We start from the raw sequence: 26,173 nt of genomic DNA on the forward strand, positions 1-26,173 counted from the left end.
GGGGGGAAAGCTGTTCTAGATTTGATTTTAACAAATAGGGAGGAACTGTTAGAGAATTTGAAAGTGGAAGGCAGCTTGGGTGAAAGTGATCATGAAATCATAGAGTTCACAATTCTAAGGAAGGGTAGAAGGGAGAACAGCAAAATAGAGACAATGGATTTCAGGAAGGCGGATTTTGGTAAGCTCAGAGATCTGATAGGTAAGGTCCCATGGGAATCAAGACTGAGGGGAAAAACAACTGAGGAGAGTTGGCAGTTTTTCAAAGGGACATTGTTAAGGGCCAAAAAGCAAGCTATTCCACTGCATAGGAAAGATGGCAAATATGGCAAAAGACCGCCTTGGCTTAACCACGAGATCTTGCCTGATCGAAAAATAAAAAGGAGTCCTATTCAAAAAGGGAAAGTAGGACAAATTACAAAGGATAAATATAGGCAAGCAACACAGGAATGCAGGGGCAAGATTAGAAAGGCAAAGGCACAAAATGAGCTCAAACTAGCTACAGGAACAAAGGGAAACAAGAAGACTTTTTATAAATACATGAGAAGCAAGAGGAAGACCAAGGACAGGGTAGGCCCACTGGTCGGTGAGGAGGGAGAAACAGTAACAGGAAACTTGGAAATGGCAGAGATGCTTAATGACTTCTTTGTTTCGGTGTTCACCGAGAAGTCTGATGAAGGAATGCCTACCATAGTGAATGCTAGTGGGAAGGGAGTAGGTTTAGAAGGTAAAATAAAACAAGAACAAGTTAAAAATCACTTAGAAAAGTTCGATGCCTGCAAGTCACCAGGACCTGATGAAATGCATCCTAGAATAGAGCTGATAGAGAAGGTATCTGTGCCTTTAGTCATCATCTTTGAATAATCATGGAAGTTGGAAAGAGATTCCAGAAGACTAGAAAGGGGCAAATCTAGTACCCATCTATAAAAAGGGAAATAAGAACAACCCAAGAAACTATAGATCAGTCAGTTTAACCTCTGTGCCAGGAAAGATAATGGAACAAGTAATTAAGGTATTCATCTGCAACCACCTGGAAGATAATGAGGTGACAGGTATCAGTCAGCATGAATTTGTAAAGAACAAATCATGTCAAACCAATCTGATAGCTTTCTTTGATAGGATAACAAGTCTTATCAATAAACTAGGCAAATACAACTTATATGGGGCTACTATAAGGTGGATGCATAACTGGCTGGATAACCATACTCAGAGAGTAGTTATTAATGGTTCACAATCCTGCTGGAAAGGCATAACAAGTGGGGTTCCACAGGGTCTGTTTTGGGACCGGCTCTCTTCAATATCTTCATCAACTATTAGCATAGAAAGTACACTTATTAAGTTTGCAAATGATACCAAGCTGGGAGGGGTTGCGACTGCTCTGGAGGATAGGGTCATAATTCAAAATGATCTGGCCAAATTAGAAAAAATGGTCTGAGGTAAACAGGATGAAGTTTAATAAAGACAAATGTAAAGTGCTCCACTTAGGAAGGAAGAATCAGTTTCACGCATACAAAATGGGAAGCGACTGTCTAGGAAGGAGTATGGCAGAAAGGGATCTAGGAGTTATAGTGGACACAAGCTGAATATGAGTCAGCAGTGTGATGCTGTTGCAAAAAAAGCAAACATGATTCCTGGATGCCTTAACAGGTGTGTTGTAAGCAAGACACGAGAAGTCACTCTTCCATGCTACTCTGCGCTGGTTAGGCCTCAGTTGGAGTATTGTGTCTGGTTCTGGGCACCGCATTTCAAGAAAGATGTGGAGAAATTGGAGAGGGTCCAAGAGAAGAGAAACCAGAATGATTCAAGGTCTAGAGAACATGACCTATGAAGAAAGGCTGAAAGAATTGGGTTTGTTTAGTTTGGAAAGGAGAAGACTGAGGGGGGACATGATAGCGGTTTTCAGGTATCTAAAATGATGTCATAAGGAGGAGGGAGAAAACTTGTTCATCTTTGCCTCTGAGGATAGAACAGGAAGCAATGGGCCTAAACTGTAGCAAGGAAGGTTTAGGTTGGACGTTAGGAAAAAGTTCCTAACTGTCAGGATGGTTAAACACTGGAATAAATTGCCCAGAGAGGTTGTGGAACCTCCATCTGAGGAGATATTTAAGAGTAGGTTAGATAAATGTCTATCGGGGATGGTCTAGACAGTACTTGGTCCTGCCATGGGGGCAGGGGACTGGACTTCATGACCTCTCGAGGTCCCTTCCAGTCCTAGTATTCTATGATTCTATGAAATAAACTATTCCCTGCCTGATCCAACTTCTATGGAAGGAAATGGCAGAACTCCTGTTGATTTCTGTAGTGCACTAAAGGGCTCTTTATTGGTCAACTAGCAGGAGTTACTCAGCGTTTCTCGGGAAACCGGAGGAACAAAATGTAGAAAAATAGTAGTCCATTATCTTTTTTTGAATGGTAGAAAAGTTGCACTGATTTCTATAGGGATTAAAATATAGGTCCGCCTCATCCCCAGAGGGGGGGTGGGACCGCGGGTGGAGGGGAGGTTACACCTGGGAGGGGCACCCTAGCTTGTGCCCGGGGCTACAGGTGCCACAGGAGGCAGGTCGGGTGCCTGAGCCGTTGTGTGCGTGGAGGTCGGGGCACTGCGTGCCAGCGCAGGGGGGAGGGAAAGAGGGTAGCTTATGTAACCTCATGGGCAGGAGGGGGCGAGTCCCGGATGGCGCTGGGGGCCGCAGGCGGCGGGCACAGGACTTAGGGTGGGCGGGGCTGCCCCTGCAGCACAGCGCAGCGGGTTACTTTGTTATTTTTACAGCTTGAGCTCAGGCCCGACATCCACCGCAAGCCCTGGGGCAAGGTGTGGGGGCGGCTGGCTCCATGCCCCCCGGAAGGGGTAGGGCTAGGGCAGCCAGCTCTCAGCTCTGCCTGGACTGTGGCACACATCCCCTGCCAGCCCTCAGAGCCATGCGGACCACTCGGGACAGCACTCCATGCTCCAGCAGCAATTCAAAGTTGCCCAGGGCTCTAGCCTCTGCCACTGCCATAATATTAGTGGCGGCTGCCAGGAGCCCCCTTTGAATTGCTGGGTCCCAGGGCAACTGCCCCCTTTGCATAACCTCCTCCCCTGACTGCAGGCCTTGACCGAAATAAGAGCTGTTGGGAGAAGAAATAAGAAACACTTTACAAAAAATTAATTATTATATTAGCAGTCATAATATAGTTGTACTAGTCCGTATATTAAGACATGGTGATAGATGTTCCTTAATCAGATTAGTTATATAAGGTTTATAAATTGTTTAAGAATGAAAAGGGGTCTCTAAACTAAGTATTATTAAAGCTAATTTTTTAAATAAGTAAAAGATCTTTTATTATAAAGCGGTTGGAAAAAAGTATTAAAAGAATATGCATATACACCTTCTTTAAGTAGGTAAATATTATTCAAAACATTACAACATCATTTTTTACCATTCTTAATTTTCAAAGAGTACTAATTATGGTTTCGTTTATACCTGGTATATATGTAATATTTCAAAACACAACAAACATAGTAAATTGTCTATTCTAAAATTTGACACTTGGGCCATATCTACACTGTCCCACAGTTCAGGCTAAGGGGGTTTCAATATCATTGTGTACCAGATTGCTTTGTTGCAATTCCTCTGCAAGTACCTTAATGCAAACTATGAATCTTTTAGTTCGATGCCCACAGTGTCCAGTATTTTAGCAGAGTTTCAGTAGCCCTTTCAAGGAAGGGGAAGAGGGTATTTCGATACAGACTGGCTAACCTAAAGAGGAGGGCTTTAAACTAGACGCAGTTGGGGCAGGTGATCAAAGCCTACAAGTAAGCCAAAAATGTGGAGATCTGGGAGATGGGTCAGAAATTGGAGGAAGCATGAACTGTTATAGGAGGGATAAATCAAACCAATATCTTAGTTGTCTGTATACATATGTGAGAAGTATGTAGACTAAGCAGGAAGAACTCAAAATGCTAAAATACTTTAGTAAATAAACCCAACTGTAACATAGCTGGCATCACAGAAACTTGGTAGGATAATATGCATGACTGGAATACTGGTGTAGAAGGGTACAGCTTGCTCAGGAAGGAAAGAGATGTTTCCTTATCTGTTAAAAATGTATACACTTGAACTGAAGCTGAGATGAAAATAGGACATAGACATGCTGGCTGTGACTACACTGGCAAGTTATTCCAGAAAATCAGCTGCTTTTTCTGGAAAAACTTGCCAGCTGTCTACACTGGCCGCTTGAATTTCCGGAAAAGCACTGACGATCTAATGTAAAATCATCAGTGCTTTTCCGGAAAAACTATGCTGCTCCTGTTTGGGCAAAAGTCTTTTTCCGGAAAACTGTTCCGGAAAAGGGCCAGTGTAGACAGCACAGTAGTGTTTTCCGCAAAAAAGCCCCGATCGCGAAAAGCGTCCTGCCAATCTAGATGCGCTTTTCCGGAAATACTTTTAACAGAAAATCTTTTCCGTTAAAAGCATTTCCGGAAAATCATGCCAATGTAGACGTAGCCATAGAGAGTCTGGATAAAGGGGTAAAAGCTAGGAAGATTTACTATAGACCACCTAACAAAGCACAAGAGGTGGGTAAAGCTTTTTTAAAACAACTAAAAAAATCATCCAAAGCATACGATTTGCTAGTGATAGGGGACTTCAACTATCCAGACATCTGCTGGGAAAATAACACAGCAGAGCACAGATTATCCAACAAGTTCTTGGAATGTATTGGAGACCATATTTTTTATTTCACATGATGAAGAAAGTTATTAGCGGGGGAGACTAGATAATCTAGATTTGATTACAACAAACAGGGAGAAGCTGACTGAAATTTGAAAGTGGAAGGCAGCTTGGGGGAAAGTGATCATGAAGTGATAAGAGTTTATGATTCTAAAGAATTATAAGAGAAAGAACAGCAAAATAATGGATTCCAAGAAGGCAGATTTTAGCAAACTGAAGGAGCTGGTAGATAAGGTCCCATTGATAGCAAATCTAAGAGGAAAAACAGTTGAAGACAGTTTTCCAAAGATATATTATTAAGGGCAGAAGAGCAGACTATTCCATGCATAGAAAAAACAGGAAGTTTGTCAGGAAACCACACTGGATTAACCAGGAAATCTTGAACGATCTGAAATAAAAAAGGAGTCCTACAAAAAAGAGGAAACTAGGTCAAATTACAAAGGATGAACACAGATAAATAACACAAGTATGTAAAGGCAAAATTGGGAAGACCAAAGCACAAAATGAGCTGAAATTTAGCTAGAGATGCACAGGGTAACAAATAAACATTCTATAAATATATTAGAAACCAGATGAAGACAAAGAACAGGGTAGACCCATTACTCATTGAAGAGGGAAAAGCAATAACAAAAAATGTGAAACGGTCTCTCTGGAAATTGTAATGGCCTCTTTAACACATTCACAACCATAAGTAGCACCAAATTCTGACTTTGGAAATGCACATGAGCCTTCCATTGATATTATTCAACTGTCTACATTCAGGGTCAATAAAATCAGGAAGATGGTAGTAGCCAGTGTTCCATGTAAGCTGTGCACTTGAGCAGCTGCACAGAAGAGTTTCAAGTGCTTCCCAGCCAATTAGCAGAGTGCCCATAGCTAGGTTTTTTGTTTCTCCTGGTGGTTCACATACACACATGCCTCAGTGCACATAAAAACATTATTCTGCACGTGGATGGAAAAAATCTGTGCATGGATGGAAAAGATTAGAAGAAATATTGGTAGTAGTATAGGTTGGTAATGTCTGAGGTGCCCATCTTTCTAGACCAGTATATATTATAATAATCCCACAATGCCCAAGTAAACTACAGATGCAGGTACACAGGGATTGCCATTTATTGCTATTTACTTTTGTAAGTTTGTGCCTACAATGAAGTGATTCCCAGGTCTCTGCTGTTAGAGTGGCATATGGGAAACTGACATTACCATGTCTTCCCATTGATAATCAACATGGCATCATCCTCTTGGAACCACCAGTTTCAAGTGAGACAAATCTGCAAATGACTTTACAGAAATGAGCAGTCTACTGTTTCTTTTTAAACATAACTCCACTCATAGGAATTTAGGGATGGATGAGTACCTTCATATTTGTGGATTTCTAAAAATGTCTTGAATCAGATCAACCAGACTGTATGTTACTTCATAATGTATTTTAAAACCAAAGCAAAACTCAGGGTATCTAAACTGAGTTATTAGGTTATATGAATATCACTTCTGAACTGAGCACAGATGCCTACATGTGCAAATAGAACTTGGTCTTCTCATTTGTCCAGAACATTCATTGATTGGAGTAGTCGTTTTGATGGAGTACTGGACTGAGTCCATATAATTTGATTTACACTTTAATTTGAAGTATGATTTACAGTCCATCTTTTCAAGAAAAGAAATCACTGAGTGGTCTGAAGGAGCGATGATATTTCTATATAAGTGAGCAATCCTTAGAAGCACAAAGAAGAGTGATTCCCAACTGTGGCAAGTCTGTTAAATGATGTAAACAGGAAGAGAAGAAGTCAGTAGTGGAGCAATGAAATGGATACAGAGGGAAGTAGGTAAATCTAAAAGTAGAAAGATGGGATGGCCTGTTTCATGGGGAGTTTGGAAAACCTGGTGCTAGTTTTGAATTGGATTTGAGATGGTTTGGAGGCCAGAGAAGGGTGACATGGTTTTTTTCCATGGAACCGAAGAATACTCTGGCTACAGCATTGTGGACACTGAATTTAAGGGATAGGTATTTAGGGATACTAAAGCATTACCTTAACTGAGAAGTCAAGAGGGGAAATGAATTCGTATAAAAGTAAGGTTTTCAACAGAACTTCAAGGAAAGAACAAATAATATTATTAGTCTAATGGCCTGATCTAATGCCAGCTGCCCTCAGCTCCTTCAGAATTGGAAGTTGAAAATGCCGAGCACTATGCTGGAAACATGCAGCACCTCACAGGATTGTGTCCTATTACAGCAGAACAACATTTATACATTGCTGAAGTACATGTGTGTTGTATTCACTGCTGTCAAGGTCACCTTTCACCGTGGGCTTGTCTACACTACGGAGAAGATCGATGCTGCCACAGTCAATCTTCCAGGGTTCGAATTAGTGGGTCTAGTGAAGACCCACTAATTTGAACTGAGAGGGCACTCCTGTTGGTGATGGTAATCCTGCTACTCACAAGGAGTAAGGGAAGTCGATGAAAGCATGTGCTCCTGTCATCCTCCCGCTGTGTGGACAGCACCAAAATATTATTTAAAATGCTTCAACTCCAGCTGCAAAATTAATGTAGCTGAAGTTGCATATCTTAAGTCAACTTCCCCTTTTAGAGTAGACCAGGCCCATAACTGCTACTTATTTAAGGATCTGTGGGTCATTCATTCACTGGTACTTTAAGTACCTGATGTAAATTGCTCTGATGACCGGCTGTTGAAAATCCTCAATCTTGACAAATGGTTCAAAGGCAGGCTTCATTTTAGATGTTCATGTCTGAAAAATATTAAAGAGGATATTGTTCAAGAGAAATGTGCTAACAGCTCTACTTTTAAAAAGATGAATTCTATAGTCTGAGGTATTATTGAAACTCTCTTGGTATTAAAAATAGTCCCTTAAAATTTTGTTCCACAAATGCTCATCTGACAAATTTAGCCTCTACAGAAGTTTCCAAAGATTCAGCCATAGCAACTGCTTTTTGATGATGTACTGCTGAGTTATCATCACTATCATCATCTATTGACGCAGAACTCTCAGCCTCTTCATCTAAATATATGCTTCTATTAATTGGTACAATATGTAAGAGAGGATGCAAGGACTAGATTAATTTACAGGGGCTGTGCTGTGGTGGATAATTTTAAGCACTTGCATCTCATTCTCAACATAGCAAAGATTTTTTTTTTCAGTCCGAGATCTGGCATCATTCCTTATGTCTTGTAGGAGTATTTACACTTTGTAGAAGTGTCAATTGCCATATTTCCATTAACTCTCCACAATCCCCTCACAAATGAAATTATTTCTTAAGATTTATAATAGTGCCTGTAATAAAAATGCTTATTCAAAAACACTCTCCCTTGAATTTTGTAATCACAGATAAATTAGAGCAATCCAGTGGGGTTAAGTATAAATGAATCACACATGATCATGGGAATTTAGCAACTGAATAAATTATTTTCCTTTTGGTTATGTTGTGGTTATTATAAATAGCCTCCATGCTTAATCAATGGAGACTTGATCCATTAATTAAGATACAACAGGGAATGTTTTATTGTAGTATTAAAACCTTCAAGTTTCTAGGGGGAGTGTGCCATCAGTACTTCTAAAAGGGTATTATTATTTTGGCATACATAGTGGACAGCAATAAACAGATTTGCACTAGAGTAACAGAGAACTGAGTTAGTCCTCTATTTCTTATTTTAGAGGCAAGGACTTCTAAAAATGCAATTAATTCCCCATGGCCTTAAGCTGAGAGTAGATTCAAAATAAGGACCACTCCAAAACTAGACTGCATTTTTGTTTGCTTGTGTTGCCCCTTTGTGATCTGAGCGGTCAAATTTCAAGACCCTAGGGATCTTCTGCTTGGGAACAGAAATTGGGACACTGGTATTTTCTTTCATGCAACTTCATTTATTTACTAGGTATGTACAAATTCCCGCTTCTCCAGATGTAGGAAGAACTGAGAACAAAAAGAGTCGTTTCTTAGCTCACAGACCCTAATCCTCTTTAGTTAACACCAGATCCAAAAGCTCCCTTTCTAGCATTTTTCAGGCTTACACTATGCTTACTGCCTGGCTTTCTTGATTTTTCTGTCTGCCTCTGTGGCCTTTTCTGTTTTCAGTTTCTATGTTTTCTCCCTTCCCTCACATGTACACACACACACTTGGTCACAATTCTCAGTGGAAACCTTCCTACACCCACATGATGCTAGTCTCTAGGCAGACTTATTAGGCTTTGCTTTAGGTGTGACCCTTTAACCGTCTCTTACAACTATTTTAAACAAAAGGCTTGTTCACATACAAGTTTGAAGAACATTTTAATTCAACTATAACAAGGTTTCACTCAGTTCATGTATATAAACACAAAGAGCCAAGTACTGATCTTGGTTACTCTGTATCAATATGCACTAGCTCTACTGTCTTCAGAATTATTCCAGACCTTTTTTATAATGGAGATTGCCTATGTCCTAGAACTGGAAGGGACCTTGAATCCAGTCCCCTGCCTTCACAGCAGGACCAAGTACCATCCCTGATGAATTTTTGCCCCAAATTCCTAAATAGCCTCCACAAGGATTGAACTCACAACTCTGGCTTTAGCAGGTCACAATGCTGTAAACAATTTGTGCATAAGAATAGCTTTACACTTATGAGGAGCCCCTCTCGGTTCAATGTGGGAGTGTCCATACACATGAGGACATTTAAAGGACTGGAACCTTCGTCACAGCATACTTGAATAAGATAGAAATTTTATTGCGATGTCTCAAGTATACTACTTTAGTGCATTGAGAGTGAATTGTAATGACTGAGGCTTAATCTGAACAGAATCAGCATAAATTCCATTAACAGGAATGAATTCAGAGAGTCAAGGGACTAAATAGTGTTATATTGGTATAAATTTCTAAACTCCAGTCTTACAATACAGAAGCAGCAAAATAAATATTGAAGAAGAAACATGAAATCCTGGTTAATAACATTAATTCAGTACAGTATTATATTTCCAGGATTTTTTTTAGCCTCTTAATCAAGACAGCTGCTTTGCATCGTATCTCACTATACAACCAGTGTATGCATTAATCAATAACATCACAGCGTGTTTTATGTTTCATTACCTAAATAATGTGCACATAGGAGGCAAGCCAATAAATCATTTTACGGAGGTTACACCAGTAACAATATAAGTGGAGTCAAAGCTTCCAAGAAAATAGAAATCCATCTGTGTCCTAAGACAACCAAAAATAAATGCATTTATTGCCATCTGCTATGAATCTTTAGGAAGGTTAATACTGTATATTGTTTCTACTATAACCATATCTATCATTCAGTCAATGCATTTAGACGTTTTCTGGTGTATCTTTGATTTGTTTGAAATGGTAATTGATACATCAAATTGATTCTTCAATCCTTTTGGAGACAGATCAGTTTGTCAAAGTGATACTGATACTTGATCTATATTCTTGGTTAAGAAATTATGGCCTTGGTCATTTGCATGAAACAATATCTATTCCAATTATTCCTTCCAGGTTTCTTCCTTACGGCTACTTGTCTGATCAGTTTGAAACTCCGGGGTGAAAGCTTCTCTCTCTTCCATCCTTATTACAGAGGTTAATTGTTTAATAATGTTGAAGAAACATCTGCATTTCCCATTTTTCTTCATGAAAATTCTGTGTTTGTGGGTAACTTTTAGGACTCCATCATATGCACAAGTTACATGTATTCATACAAATAACTGTACATTTAAATAAACTGAATAAGGAAACTAAGGACTTGATCCTTTGAGATGTTGCATATCCTCAAGTTCCATTGACCTTCGTGAGAGTTGAGGGAGCTTAAAACCTCACAATCTCAGGGTCTCCATGTAATTAATAGCACAAAAGATTTACACAATTAAAACCTAAAGCCATGTGACTACTTGCACGAAAAAGGATTTAGTAGTTTGGGGTTCTTAAAAATGGTACATGTTGTTTTGAAAACATAGCTAACAATAATGAGCAGTGAACCTGCAAGACCAAAATATGTCTTTTTCATTTAATGCTGTAACATGTCACCCAAAAGCATGAAAGATTTATGTAGCTCTGTGTATACAGTACTTAGGGACATATCTCAGCTGTGGTTTTATCTTTGATCCAACTAATTACGATGGCTTGCGGTATTTTTTTTGTTTTTTTTTACTGTTACATCTTTCTTCAAATATTTTTAAAGCACTCATGCAGATATAACATTTAAAATTGCTCACTGCTGGAAAGATGTTCTGAAGAGTCTTCCTTCTGTCACAGCAGGACAGGATGCAGTATTGCTCAAGACTGGGTTTTGGGGGGGGTGTTAAGTCTTCATCGTGTTTTTCTCTGAATATTTTAGTTTTTCATCTGGTTCCTTGGTACATCACTTAATCATCTTCACCACTTGACTTTCAAAGAGAGCCATTTCTATGGTTAACAAAATAGGAATGTAAGCACATCAGTGGATAGTTTCCTTCATCCCCTCCACACTGTTCGCTCTAACTAAGATCATGAGAAGCTTCAGAAGGGTGGCTGAGTTAGTCCGTAACTGGAAAAACTTAAAAAACAATTAAAAGTCTTGCAGCACCTTAGAGACTAACAAAACATGTAGATGGTATCATGAGCTTTCGTGAGCAAGGTGAATGGAGTTATTAAAGGGGCAGTTTCTAAATAAATAGGGGATGGGGTGAGAGAGAAGGAAAAAAAGGAAAATAAATAATCAATTAGAGTGTCTGCTATATGAAGCTGATAGAGAAGGTGCAAATTGTTCTTAAGTACCCTTGACCTACTAATCAATGTGTACGATTTCCTTTTATTTTACCTTAACCATTCTGTTTTTCCCTCCCTCCCTCACAGATGATGGAAATGCTTAAAACAAACTAAGGTAGTATGAAACTGACTAATGTAAGTGTAAGCATGGCACTCAGTGGGACGAGCTGTAAAATGTGTGTGTGCTTCTGCCAAAATATGTTGCATGGCTTTCTGCTGTTGTCTTGTGATTCTGATGTTAGGCAGCATGTTCTGTAACTTGTAAGCATTTCATTTTATATTTCTATTCCCAATGTTGGATTTGTATTTTTAAATACCCCCTTTTTAAGAATAGCCCGTGACTAACGATAACCTAGCTGCAAACACTAAAAGTTATTTGTTCCAGTAGTGTCCAGAAGCTCCAGTCAGGACCAGGACCCATTAGGCTAGGTTTTGTAGAAATATATAATAAGAGAGCATAAATTTGGAGTCAAAAGGGTTAGAAGTAATGGGCCATATTTGTAAAGGTATCTAGGTGCCTAGTGGGATTTTTGGAAGTCCCAAGACACATCAACCTTATTGATTTCAATATATGTATCTAAATACCTTTAAAATGTCTGTCCACGTATCAGTAATCTATGGATTGTTCTGTGGTTGTCCTTTGAAAACAACCCTCCAGATTGGCCAAGTCATGTTAGTGTGACTGCTGCATTAATCTTAGCCTTTCTTGTGTGAATTTTTATTACTAGTTTTCTAGCAACTTTTGTGCTACTTTCTATAATGGCTACTACTGTATGTAGAAATCAAATGTATTGTGCTTTCCCAGTAATATATTCCAAAAATCATTCTTGGCCAAAGAGATTATATTTCCCTTTTTAAAAAAAAATCTTTTATAAAACTTCTGAGTGAATATAATGCTCACAATGAAGAGACTAATAGTACAGCCCTGAAACAGGCAAGCTTCCCTACTCAGCTTCTCTACTGCTTCCCATTAATGATCTGCAAAACTCTTGCTGTTCCCGTCCTGGGTTTCTCTTGAGCAGAGACAGCCATTCATATTAAACTGTGCCATGTTTTTGTGATGTGCACTAGCGGGGAGTCAAATGAAACCACCAAACTCATTTTCGTTGTGCCCTAAGCTATCATTTGATACCAGATCACTAGAGGAGACAGGTCAGTGCACTAGCCCAGCGTGCCACTTAGTTCCATGTTCCTTTTCTTTTTGGACTCTAGACTAGAAGCAGTGAAAAGCAGTTAGTTATGCTGAGTAGCCTCAGTTCAGCTACTCACAGCTGAACCACTCACTTGGGGTTTCATAGTTATATTTTATCATTAAATGAAAATACAACTTCATCACAACATACACATTGCTGTAGTGCATGGAATTAAACAATACACATTGTGTGATAATAGAATGACTTATCAGAATTCCGTCTATCTTATTATTGCAATTATAACAACTGGAAATTTGAGAGTCATCTGCATGATGTTTTTGCAGTTTTTCTCGGATATCCAGCTTGAAAGCTGCTGCTCTCTTCCTTAAGGCACTAACGATTAGATCTAAAAGAGCTTGAAAAAACCCACCTGGTGAGCAAGGTCACCTTTTTATTCCCTAACAAAAACAGATCACTGGGCTAACAAGGCACGGGATGCCTTAATTAATGTCAATGGAGCATTTTAAAAGCAAAGAGAAAATAGGGCAGTAAAAATAGTATTCTCTAGAAGTAAGAAAAATGGTTTGTGATCGCATCCCAAGAGAAGCCAGGGAGACTTATCCTTAAATATTGCTAATGCTGGAGGTTGATTACTGAAAAGTGTGGGAATAATTTAACAGGTTTCCGACCTCACAATCTTCTTAGTGAGTTAGCCCAAACAAGCAGAGCCCCTGCAATGAAAAAAGAACATGTATTTATAACTGCAAAAGGGAAGCAAGACAGCTCACTTCCTCTTGCTCATGCTACTGACTCCTAAACACATTTTTTGCGTGATTGCTCATGTACATTCCAATTAAGGATGTTAAGTACAAGTTGACTATCCAATAAACATAGGCTTATCGGATAGTCGACTAGTCGATTTCCCCCCCCTTGCTACTTCTGTGAGATAGAGGCAGCAAAGTGGGGAGGAACAGGGGGTACTTGCAAGCAGGAGCAGCGTTTGCCGGGGCAGCATTTCAAAGAGACAGTGCAGCACAGCTGATCTTGGGCTTTATGTGGTGCTGCCCCTTTGAAACGCTGCCTCAGTGTTTCAAAGCAGCAGTGCCACATGGAGCTGACCCCGGGCTCCTTGCAGCACTACCTCTTTGAAACGCCATGGCGGTGTTTCAAAGAGATAGCACTGCTCAGAGCCCAGGATCAGCTGCACAGCGCTCCCCTTTGAAACGCCGCAGTGTCGTTTCAAAGCGGCAGCACCTCAGGGAACCCAGGGTCAGCTGGGGACTCCATAGCTGACCCCAGGCTTTCTGTGGCATTTCCGTGGAACCCAGAGTCAGGTGGGGAATCCTCAGCTGATCCTGGGCTCCATGCAGTGCTGCTGCTTTGATCCCAGACGACAGCGCGGCATTTCAAAGGGTGCAGAGCCCGGGGTCAGCTGCGGAGCCCTGTGGAAGCTCTTGTGCATGTTAAAGGAGGAATGAGGAAGTTCCTATTGACTAGTCAAGTAGTCAATGGAAATTCCATTGACTACTCAACTAGTAAATTAGTCATTAGTTTACATCCTTAATTCCAATACATGTGTGCATATGCATGCAAGCTCTCCTGAAAGCTTTTACCCTAGCGGTATCCATAGAGTCAGCTGTGAAGCCCCCTTGGTGGAAGACTCTTGATATTTAACAGTGCTTTCCATCAATGCAGCCACAACATAGTATATGCTGCAGTGAGGTCAGGGAAAATAGTACTTGTTGTCACGTTTCTTTGAAAACCATTTTCAATGAATATATGTGATTAGCACAAATATGTGGTCACGTGTGCTTTGATCTTTTCTACAGCCTACTTGCTCAGCATTCAATATGTTCTCCATCTCTGGTGTTATTCACTGTAAAATTAGGCATTCTAAGACCTTGAGGCACACAGAAAGCAGTAATATCAGCTGGTAGCTCAATGCCTCTCTTGGGTCTTTACCAGGTTTTGGGAGGCCAATGATTTTTGACAAACACCAGATTTTCAGCCAGAGGCTGAAGCATATCTAGTTTACTTAGGTATGACCCTTCACCAAACACTGACATCCAAAAGCCACCTGCGCAAGATAGCAGCGAAAGTCAACATATGCAACAACCTTCTCAGAAAACTGGCAGCTTCTACGGGGTGAGCAGATACTAAAAGTCCTCCGCCCTTGTTATCTCATACTTATGAGTAGAGTACTGTGCACCAGTATGTTATTAGTAGACACAAAACAAACTTGTTGATGTGCAACTCAATTCAACAATGCTCTTAGAATCATAGAATACTAGAACTAGAAGGGACCTCGAGAGGTCATCAAGTCCAGTCCCCTGCCCTCATGGCAGGACCAAGCACTATCTAGATTATCTCTGATAGATGTCTATCCAACCTGCTCTTTAATATCACCAGTGATGGAGATTCCACAGCCTCCCTTAGCAATTTATTCCAATGTTTAATCATCCTGACAGTTAGGAAGGTTTTCCTAATGTCCAGCCTAAACCCCCCTTGCTGCAATTTATGCCCATTGCTTTTTGTCCTATCCTCAGAGGCCAAGGAGAACAATTTTTCTCCCTCTTCCTTGTCATACCCTTCTAGACATTTGAAAACAGCTATCATGTCCCCCATCAGTCTTCTCTTTTCTAAACTAAACAAGCCCAGTTCTTTCAGTTCCCTCATAGGTCATGATTTCTAGACCTTTAATCATTTTTGTTGCTCTTCTCTGGACTTTCTCCAATTTCTCCACATCTTTCCTGAAATGTGGTGCCCAGAAGTGGACAACAATACTTCAGCTGAGGCCTAATCAGTGCAGAGTACAGCAGAAGAATTACTTCTCAAGTCTTGCTCACAACACTCCTGTTAATGCAATCCAGAATGGTGCTTGCTTTTTTTTGCAACAGTGTCACACTGTCGACTCATATTTAGCTTGTGGTCCACTATGACCCCTAAATCCCTTTCTGCAGAATTTCCTAGAAGTTTGCTTCCCATTCTGTATGTGTAAAACTGATTGTTCCTTCCTAAGTGGAGTGATTTTATTTGTCTTTCTTAAACTTCATCCTATTTGCCTCAGACCATTTCTCCAGTTTGTGCAGTTCATTTTGAATTATGGCCCTATCCGCCGAAGCACTTTCAACCCCTCCCAGTTTGGTATCATTTGCAGACTTAATAAGCGTACTCTCTATATCACTATCTAAAATCACTGATGAAGATATTGAACAGAACCGGTCCCAAAACAGACTCCTGAGGAACCCCACTTGTTATGTCTTTCTGGAATGACTGTGAACCATTAATAACTACTCTCTGAGAACAGTTATTCAGCCAGTTGTGCCCCCACCTTATAGTGGACAGGAATCATCACAGGAATTCTCAGACTGACTCATCCTTCATGGCTTCCAATTCTGAGCCACATTTCTCCCTCTTACATCAGGAGAGAAATTGCAGCTGCTTGAAAAGGGATGTGCCAACCCAAGCTGGCTCTTGTTCAACAACTTTTTAGCCCTCCCGCACATCTTTCATCACGATGCCCATGGTGGTTGAGATTGCCACTCCAGGATGTGACAGCAGAACCCTTGTGTTGGAAAGACTGGTGCTTAATGTCAAGTACTAGTCGATTCCTTGTCACAGACCCTGCTGCTCGCATGCCCAGTTTCAACTTGCTACATTGTCAATGAGCCTTTTTTAACTGATTCTGGACCAGACAAGGCTTCTGTGCAGTCAGCCTGCACTGTTGGGGTCTGGATGCTGGAGAGAAAAGACCTTCTATAGGAAATCCAGAGGTAGATCATCCAGAGATCCAGACAACAGGAGCTGGAGACACAGGAGACAGTATTGAGCCTCCAGAGCTGGTGGAGCCTCAGAGGGAGACTGGGACTGCAGAGTCTGAGGACTCCGAAATTACATGGATTGCCTCAATGCAAGAGCTTGTAGGAAGTGACCTAGTCTCCTATCTGAGCAAGTGCAGCATGTTGTGGTGGGATTCCTTCCTGAGCAAGAGGTGGATCAGGCTACGTCTACGCTGCATAGTCATTTCAGAATAAATTATTCTAGAATAGTTAGTCCGAAATAGCTTATTTCGAAATAGCACATCTATACCACAGAGAAGCCTCAAAATTAGTCTGAGAAAGGCTTCCCTAATGTGGGTGTGCTATCTCGATTTAGAGCCCCTGTAAGCACTGGGGAGGAATAACTTAGAATGGCTCTAGTGAGAGGCTATTTCAAAATGGAAGACGTGAAGCGTCTACACACGCCTTATTTTGAAATAACTATTTCAGAATAGGTATTATTCTTCATAGAATGAAGTTTACAGAAGTCGGAATAAGCCGTCCGTTATTTCAAAATCATTTCAAAATAACGGAATTGCAGTGTAGATGATCACATAGTCATTTCCGGAAAACGGCCGTTATTCTGAAATAACTTTGCTGTGTAGACACACCCTCACTTCCTCACTGAAAAGGTCCTGGGTCAGGACCTGGTGGAGTAGGGTGGGACCAGACCCCCGCATCGGGGTTTCTGCCCTAACCCCGTAGACTCTGACCACTAGGCTGAGCTGCCCCGAGCCCAAAAGCTACTATATAGACTCTGGCCGTTATATCATGCTGCCCTAAACCCAAGTGCTATGCTACTGACTCCAACCATTAGGCTGTGCAGCCCTGAACCCACAAGCTATGTTACTGACTCTGGTCATTAGGCCATGCTGCCCTGAACCCAAAGGCTACACTACTGACTTGGGCCATTAGATTGTGCTTCCCAGTAACTCAAGGGCTCCTAGAAAGTCTTGGGCCATTAGGCCACACTGTCTCGGTGTGATGGACTGACTCAGGTCACCTACAGACTGACAGAAGAATAAGCAGCATCCACACAGCATTTTATCAGCTTGTCAATAAAGTAAGCTAGTGATTTATCACAATAGCTGGGTAAGCACAGAGCAGTGGTGTACATATAGCTGTACACAAGCAGTTGATTTAGCATTTTCTAGCTACCCAGCAGTCTGATTTTTAGGGCATGTTCTCATGTGAAGTATCTTTAAATACATTTCCTTTTTACATTCCTCTTACTGGTAATTGCTCTCATGATTGCACTTTTACCGATCAACTTCTTCACCACTGTGCTTCCAGGGGGAAATGGTGCTCTGAAAAATACTGAAGACAAAAAGTCCATTCACCTGTTTCTATGGAACATGGGTGTACCTGTAATGCACCAGATTTATGTTTCAAAACAAAATGCTTAACAGAAACCTAAATAGGCTGTAGTGCTGAGAATGGCCCTTGATTGTTTGGGAGAGGAAAGAGTGCTGAATTGCACTATTCCATTGCTGATTTATGTGATGTTGCCATATTAAAAAATGCAAGAATGTTCCCCTTCTGATAGTGGAATGAAAAAGCTGGCAGATACGTTTTCAGATTTCACAAGAGGGAAAGAAGGATGAATAAGGAGAGAAAGGGAGCATACCACTTTATCTTCTAGCTTTCTTACCAGGGCTAGCCAGGAAGAAGCAGTATCAGATTTTGTCACCTTAGTCTTGCTTTTTCCGTGTTAGAGATCACATCCTTTGGGTGAAATGTTACATTGAGTTTCTTGCTTCCTGTTTCTAGTGACTGTTCAGCTTAAAGATAGAGAAAACCCTGATGGGTTAGCCAGGATTTCCTCTCAGTAACACTACTGCTTTTACAGTAGGGCATAGGTATGTGAACGGTTAACTAGTTAACCGATTAACTGGTTAACCAGTGGTCCAGCTGGGCCCATGGTGTGGAATGGCGGGCCCATCCAGAACAGAGCAGCCCCTGGCCCATCCCCATTTAAGTAGTTAACTGGTTAAATATAACATTTAATCGGTTAACTGATTAAATGAGATTTTACATCCTTAGTAGGATAGCTAACTTGTACCATGGGATAATGAATGCAGTCACATTTATCATCAGTGAAGACACAGCCTCTCTGGTGTCTTCATGTATTGTATGCTCCTCCAGACAGGGATTTTCATCTGTAAATCTACAGCACTGTTGACTGCATACAAATTAAATTAATATTGTATGACTAAACAGAGGTAGAAATAAACAGTCTGAGATCCTTACTGCATATTGAAAAGTAAGATAATATGAATGTTTTGAGCAGTGTCTATTGAACACAGATTAGCATATTATTAATGTAGTTTCCTCCCATCTTAAAAGACATGTTCTTCCATAAATGTGCTCAAACTGCAATATAAAACTTAAAAATATTTTCTGTAGTCTTCTCAATTTTTCCTGAGCAGCTTCTCCAAATTCTGTGAATTACAAAGATTCCATTGTTGGTAGCAACCACCTGTTATTACTGGTTGTAATTACTTATAAGAGAGTCCTCGGACTTCTTCAAGGCAACATTCATAATAGAATGGATGGATGGGAGATGTCATACAAATCTAATGATGGTTAATTATGATAAAATAGATCTTTGTATATTGGAGATCAGGCTTTGATTATGTGTCAGAATTCATAAAGCACTTCTATTTTATACTGGTGGGTGTAGCAAATGCATCCAAGAACTATGCGGTTAAAATTGCAGGGCATGATTTTCATAAGTGACTAGTGATTTTAGGTGCTCACCTTAAAAACGCTTGATTTTTTTTTAAAGGAGTTGGTGCTGAAACCTTTCTGAAAACCAGACTCTTCTAAAATGCCTCAAGTTGGGCACTCAAAATATTTAGTCAGTTTGAAAATCTTGACCACAATGCACATCTGTACTCTCACAGGAAAGAAGGAGTTTATGTGATTTGTTGAATTATTTATTGTAGTTTTTTCTTTATAACTTTGCAGAATATAGGTAAATCTGATGCATAAATTAACTGCACTGCTGGTACATTTTAAATATAATTAATGTCAGTTTGTTGTAAAATATTATTTAGCCCTGTTCACTTGCTTGGAATTCCTTAGTAGTTTGCATTTGCATGGTTTTCCAAAAATGTTCCCTATAAGAGATTTTACTGACTCCTACTTTTGTTGTTTGCTAAATACTATGACAAAACTTCTCAGCCTTGGTGGGTCTTGTGCTTTCAGGTGGATTACTTGCCTCAGAGGCTTACAGCAGCCCTCAGTTTAGAAAACAGCTTGCTGTTTGTTGATCTTGTCTCACCATTGGCCATGGGGAAAAGAGGAGAAACCAAACTTCATTGTCTCTGTGGCCCCTCCAAGTGGTACAGGGTAGGACAAACCTCTGTACTAAAGCCAGTCTTTTTCCAATCCTGAAATAGGGAGTTGGCGGTGGGGAGAACACAGGCCCAGACTCTACTCTGGATTACAGCCCAGGAACCCTTTGATAGCAGCTGTCTGCAAATGTCTCTGGTATCAGCTGCGTGACAGTGACGAATCTCTGGGCTATTTCCTCATGGCTTTCCTTAGCACCTTCCTTATGGCAGGTTCTTCCTCATGGTACCTGCTTGCACTTTCTCCTACCAGATTCTCCACAACACCTTCACTCCTCTGCTCCTTCCTCATAATGAGCTAACAGCGCTGATACAAGAGCTACGCTCCCCAGAATGTTCCTCTGTGCCCCTGTAAGTTTGGGGACTATTGGTCTGTAATGAGTCACAGTAGAAATATTTACAGAATTTAACACAAAATAAGACAAAAGCAAGAACTACACAATAACTCCGCTGATAAACATGGCAACTATGTAATAACTCATGACAATGTGAATGTATTAGTTCATAGTAATTTAGTAAATAAACAGTATAATTTCTTACATGGAACATGCAAGTTCCTAGTACTTATTGTCACTGAGAGACACTTCCACTCTTTTATCCACCATTAAGATGCTAGCATAATTAATGTAAGAGTTTCTTTATAAGAACTAGATTTAGTCTCTCTGGTGTTTGAACATGGCATATTTCACTGGCCTTTTACTAATACTGACTCAGCAGAACAACAATAGAGCAGTTTTAACAGCTTAATAGATTCATCCAGGTCATTCTGCTTCCAACACCACATCACTTTTCTTCATGTTCTCAACTCTCAGTTATGTTAACGTACACAACACCTAGATTTATTTCTGTTATTGCCAGAGGCACAAAATATATGAGCAATGTACACCTTTAACTGGTGCGACAGACAGCTGCTACATCAGGCTACATGAAGAAAAAGTCTCACCTTCCACCAAATCCATAGTTCCATGGCTCCCCAGACAACTTGGTGCTTTTCATAGAAACTTACAGACAAATACTGTGTAGAAACAACCTTGGTTCATTGGGAAAATTAGATAGAACAGACAGATGTAGTTATTTTGGAAAGATAGTTCTGCCTTCGGAGTGGAGAATAAAATAGTAAGCTAAAGCATACGGTAGTAAGTAATTCGAGGTTATTTTTAATTTTCTGAGGAGGTAAAATCTGTATGACAGTGGAAGTCTTTATTATGTTGGACTCCTCATTAATTGTGAGTCCAAATTTCGGCTGAGAGAAAGGCTCACAAATAAAGGATCAAAGTTCCAAGTCTTGTGTATCTGGGTCAAGGCACGGTAAAACCTGTGCTATCCGGCACTTAACTAGCCAGAAAACTTTAGAAACTTGTTAAAAGGAAAAAAAAAAGGAAACTGGCGCTTTAAGCCAGGCCACTCCTCAGACGCCGCCAGACATTCAAGCAGCATGTACCTGGAGGAGGGGGTGAACAGCCGCTATGGCCACCTGACACCAGGCCGCAGCTCCCAGCAGCCCCTCCCTACCCCCCACGCACACCTCCTGGCCTCCTCCCCGGCAGGTCAGCCCCCTGTGGCTCCTGGCAGCCCAGCACCCCCGTGGCTTGTGACTGCTCTGGCAGCCTGCCCCTACCCCCGACCCCGGTGATCATCCCCCTCGCAGCTCCTCCCCCGGCAGGCCGCTCCCGCCATCTCCACACCCCCGGCTTCCACTCCTCCCCCCCTCACCAGGATGCATTCTGCTCCCCTCCTTGGCTCATGGGCCCCCCCCCCCATCAGGCAAATACCGGCCCTCCTGCCCCCACCCCACCCCAGATACCTGGAATGTTTAGAAAACCAGCCTGATTTAATCCCCGGGTGTGCCAGATAACACAGGCTTTACTGTAATTCTTTGAGGCTTTGTTCCCAACTGACATTTCAGTCCTATTTCCTTAGAGCCAAATGCCTTGAGCAGCTGCTGCTCCCCAGAAGTGGTCTGACACCATGGTTTTGGATTATTTCCCTGCCCATAATGTTGTACATGAATAGGATGCATTCCAAGGTCTGTGGTAGCTAAATTATGTCCTTTGCTTCCTGTGTTGATGTTGAGGCTGAAGAAACCCACGAGACTGAACAGTGATTTGTAGAATTTCAGATCAGAACAGATCATTGTGATCCTTTAACATGACTTGCATAACACAGGCCAGGGAACTTTGCTTAATAATTCTTGCTTCAAGACCAGTAACTTGTGGCTGAATTGAAAGATGTGCTCTGAGAGAGAGCCAGTGATGGAGAATTTATCCCATCCCTTGGTAGGTTGTTACTATGATGGGGTCCCCTAGAGATTGTTCCCTGATGTGCAGAACATGCCACTGACACTCTCTGTCTTGCTCTCTGGGGCTTCCCACTACCCTGTCCTGCTAGACCAGATCCTCTGGTCCTTCCCAGATAAGGCACAGAGCTGGGGTTCCCCCTCCGCCTGCAGAGCAATGCAGGCACTGAACCACTTCAGCTCTGGGAGGATGAAGTTCCAGGCCACAGCACCCAGGAAACCAATCCCCAAATTGGTTCAAAACCCCACAAATAAATGTGTGTCTCTCTCTGTAAAGGTTTTATCAGATACGTTTTCTTGATCAATGAAAGAGATATGCACAGTGGCTGTTCCTCTCAGGTACCAATTATTTACACTGGGTCTGAGAGTAAACAAAAGAGTTTTTATCAATTACAAATAGTAGAATTTAAGTGATTGCAAGTGAGAACAGACAGATCAAAGTAAGTTACTAAATTGAAATGAAAAGAAAACACATAGTTAATTCTAATTCACTAAGAAACTTATTGCAAGCAGATTCTCACCCTAAAGAGCTGATCTAATTTCAGGTATAATCTGCAAGAAAGAGACAAACTCTTTTATCCTGACTTGGGTCTCCAGCCCTCTTTGTATCCTTTCAGGGTTTTCCAGGCCAGCCAAAGACAAAGGGCTGATAGCTTCCCATTGCTTAAATAGACTATCCTTCAGGGTGAGAATCTTTTGTTTTACATCCCCCCCTTTCTGTGAAAACATACCAGGTTCAAAAATGGATCTCAGTACCAGGTGATTTTTGTAGGACCAATCACCTTCTGGACTTAAAGGACAAACAAGATTATTTACAAGTTGTTAAGCTGATTGCAAAGTCATTAAGACTTGGGGGAGGAACACCAGTAATGGATTTCATTAGCACCTTCAAAATTATAAACAATCTCATACTTCATATTTCTAACTTCACATACAAGAATGATGCATGCACCAAAATAGGATATACAGATCCAGAAAATTTTAACAAAATTGATAAGTTACATGAGGTATTTTCTCCAAAGCATCTCTGAGTTATACATATTTATATTCATAAGCTAATTTTCATAAAGCATGTTGGGAACCATCACAGTTAATTAGGAACTAATTATCCTTACTGTTAAAATATGCTATCTTTTGAATTTGAATTTTTCTAGGTTAAAATTCCAGTTATTGGATCTTGAATCAGTTCTGGCCATCTTCATTTGTTATTATCTGCCCTGCATTTCACCAACGGTCAGAGTTTCATTGGGGAGCAGTGGTTAGCTAATTTCTCTATTGGTATTAGCTGCTAATAGGCAGAGCCATGGCCCTTTCGCTTGCCCTTTCAGTTCCTCTCTAACCAGCAGGACAAAAAACTTTTCTGGGTCCCTAAGCAAGGCAGGTGGGCCTTGCTCCATGCCCGCTGGAAGCAGTGGAGTCTTGGGCAGAAAGGGTGGGGTTGAGGCTAGGAATCCTTCAGTGCCATCCAGAGAACAGAGCACCTCCCATATAGCCCTGAGTACTCCCTGGAATGCATTGCACAGTGCTCCGACTGTGATTTCAAGGGTGTGGGGCTCTAATTGCTGCCGCTGCCACAGAAGCGGCGGCAGCAACTGGAACTCTGGACCCTTTTGTATTGCTGGACCCTGGAGCAGTTGCCCCCTTTGTATGCTGCTGCCAGCAGGCCTGTCTCTGACAGAACTGTCCATGCACAGAGAGGGCAGCATGTTTTACTCTCTGACAAAGTGGAAGAGAATACCACCCTGGGGTGTGCTCCCTGCTAGCCTTCAGGAGGAATTATGGCAGAACTAGCCCAAGTTCCTCCAGGAAGCTCCCTCTGCAATGTTGTTCCTACATACAAGTGACCCTGAAGCTGCCAAGGGGACATTCTAGCCCCAAATTAGGCCTTTAAAAGTATAAGTGTAAAACTGTAGGTTGGAGCTTGGTCCAAGTTAAATAACAGGTTTTGCCAGGGTAACAGCTGGAGCTACAAATCTGGCAGCTGCAACAGGTGCATCTAAAGCAGCTCTATGGGAGTGCTCAGAAAGATCTTCTTGAATACTGCCTTTGAATAACTGTCTATAAGATTCATGCAAAAGGTTTAATGAAGGCAGCATCCTGATTCACAAATCATATCTAGAAAACAAAGCTTGGTAATTAGCTCTCCTCATGGAAAGTACTGCTGAGGAATAAACTTTTCCTTCCCCAGCAGTCATGCTTGCTCAACTCGTTATCAAGAGGAGCAGAGAGAAACCTCCTCAGAGACTTAGAATTGTCATGAGCCACAGCTAGAAGTCTGGGGAAGGAAGACTGAAAAACTAACTAAAGACTTGTTTACGTAATTGATAGAATCATTCTGGTTTCTTAGCAACAGGAAGAAAAGAAGCTGTTTGAGAGCTAAGCTGTTTGGTCAGATGCAACAGACTGTCATTTCTCATCAGGGGCACTATTTTTATCCTCTAGCAGCTAATGGTTTATGTTCCTTCTTAGGCACAGAGGACAGAAGAACCTTTCCTTCTATTGTCAAATAGTTTGTGAGTTCCCATAAAGCCCTTATACTACCAGGAAAGGAAGCAGCAGCATCAGACACACATAGTCTACTGAGAACCATTGCACAAGCCAGAGTGACCATGGCATTGTGTAATAATGTTCCCAGATTTGACTCAACTCAGTGAATCCATAAATCTCTAGGTTGGCCTAACAGGTGGCACCAGGTGGGGTGAGAGCATGCACCCCTTCACGCATCGACAGAGAATTTGAGAGACCGGAGCAATGAAATATTTTTGCCCATTTTGGTGTTAAGGGTGATGAGCATGCCATGCCATGCCATATAATGAGCTACTGAAGGAAGGCCAGATCTCTGTGAGATTATGATATTTAACATAGAAATTGAACCACTTTATGCTCAGGGTTGGTGCTGACAGCACATACAGAACACCTTGAACTGTTCTAAGTCTGCTTGTAAGAAGAACCAGGCTTCTAACCCATCAAGCAATACAGGAGTAGACAGGTTTGATAATTACTGAATTCAACACAGAGACATTTTTTTGTGTCCATAAGTGAGACGTGGACTTCATGCTAGAGGTAATGAGACGTATTTGTCAAAGAATATTGGATCTATTGTGACCATTTGAACTCTGCTTGCATCCCGGGCAGATGATCACGTCAGTGCTTTACATGTTACTCGAGCTTACCTGCACCGGTTGTTGTGCTTGCCCAGCTCCAAGATTCTGGATTTTGGTCTTAACCATGAGACACTGAACCCCATAGAGCAGGCAACATCTTGGAAACATTAGAGGGCAGGGCAGAAATTGTCTGACATCTCCACAAGCAAGGTAGCATCATCACTGTAGTCTTGGTCAGTAAATATTTCTTGACTATCCTTGATTCCGACATGTAGAGAAGTCCTAATAGTCACATTTTGCCATGGCCCAGAAAATGCCTTTTAACCATTTATATTCTTGGATAGCTCCCTGCTTACATCCATCTGCCTTTTTCATTACTATATCACAGGCCTCTTAGACAAGCCAAAGTTTTTTGCATGACTGTCTGAAGAAGGGGTGGGCAATAAGTTTTCATGGAAGGCCACTCCAAGAATTTGGAAAGTGATTGAGGGCCACATTCTTCCATGATATTAATGATGGAGGTGTGGCGTCTGGGATGGAGGTTAGGTGCAGAAGGGAGCTTAGGATAAGGGAGGGAGTTTGGATGAAGGACTCAGTTGTGATCTGGAGCACTGGACTAGAGTGCAGGGTGTTGGATTGTGATGTAAGGCAGGGAATTGGAGTACAGAAGGGGGTGCTGATATTTGGATTGTGAGCTAGGGCAGGAGGGGACTGTGATCTGGGGCAGGTGTGCTGTATGTGGGAGGAGATATGGGTACAGGAGGGAGGAAGAGGATTTGAGTATGTGGAGTAGGGAGCAGGAATGGGGGGACAGAGGGTTGAGGAAGAGAAGGACTGGGGTGCCAGAGGCAGACTCTGGCCCGGAGACTTACCAGCCAGCAGCCATTCTCAAATCAGCCTCCCTGGCTGCCAGTGTTCCCTCTAAACTGTGTGGCAGCACAGCTTCACAGGTGATTAACCAGCCCCACTCAGTCAGTCAGCTCCGTGCACAGAGCCCGGAGCCTCTGATTGGGCGGGGCTGA

The 26,173-nt window shown here is 41.5% G+C and overlaps 1 protein-coding gene across 2 annotated transcripts in view; it reads left to right on the plus strand.

Moving 5' to 3' along the window:
- The window catches only part of LHFPL3 (LHFPL tetraspan subfamily member 3), a 409,589-nt gene that overhangs the window by 345,975 nt on the left and 37,441 nt on the right, over positions 1 to 26,173 (plus strand). Inside the window, exon 3 of one of the 2 annotated variants that reach the window (XM_075926941.2) lies at positions 11,532 to 11,579. The exons of the other annotated variant lie outside the window; for it this stretch is intronic. Coding sequence (XP_075783056.1) covers positions 11,532 to 11,548 — 17 coding nt within the window. The 3' untranslated portion in view covers positions 11,549 to 11,579. The remainder of the gene's footprint in view (positions 1 to 11,531; positions 11,580 to 26,173) is intronic. 2 annotated transcript variants of the gene reach the window in all.

This window comes from Pelodiscus sinensis, chromosome 1 (genome assembly GCF_052426305.1).
Source record: "Pelodiscus sinensis isolate ZL-2025 chromosome 1, ASM5242630v1, whole genome shotgun sequence".
Taxonomy (NCBI): Eukaryota; Metazoa; Chordata; order Testudines; family Trionychidae; genus Pelodiscus; species Pelodiscus sinensis.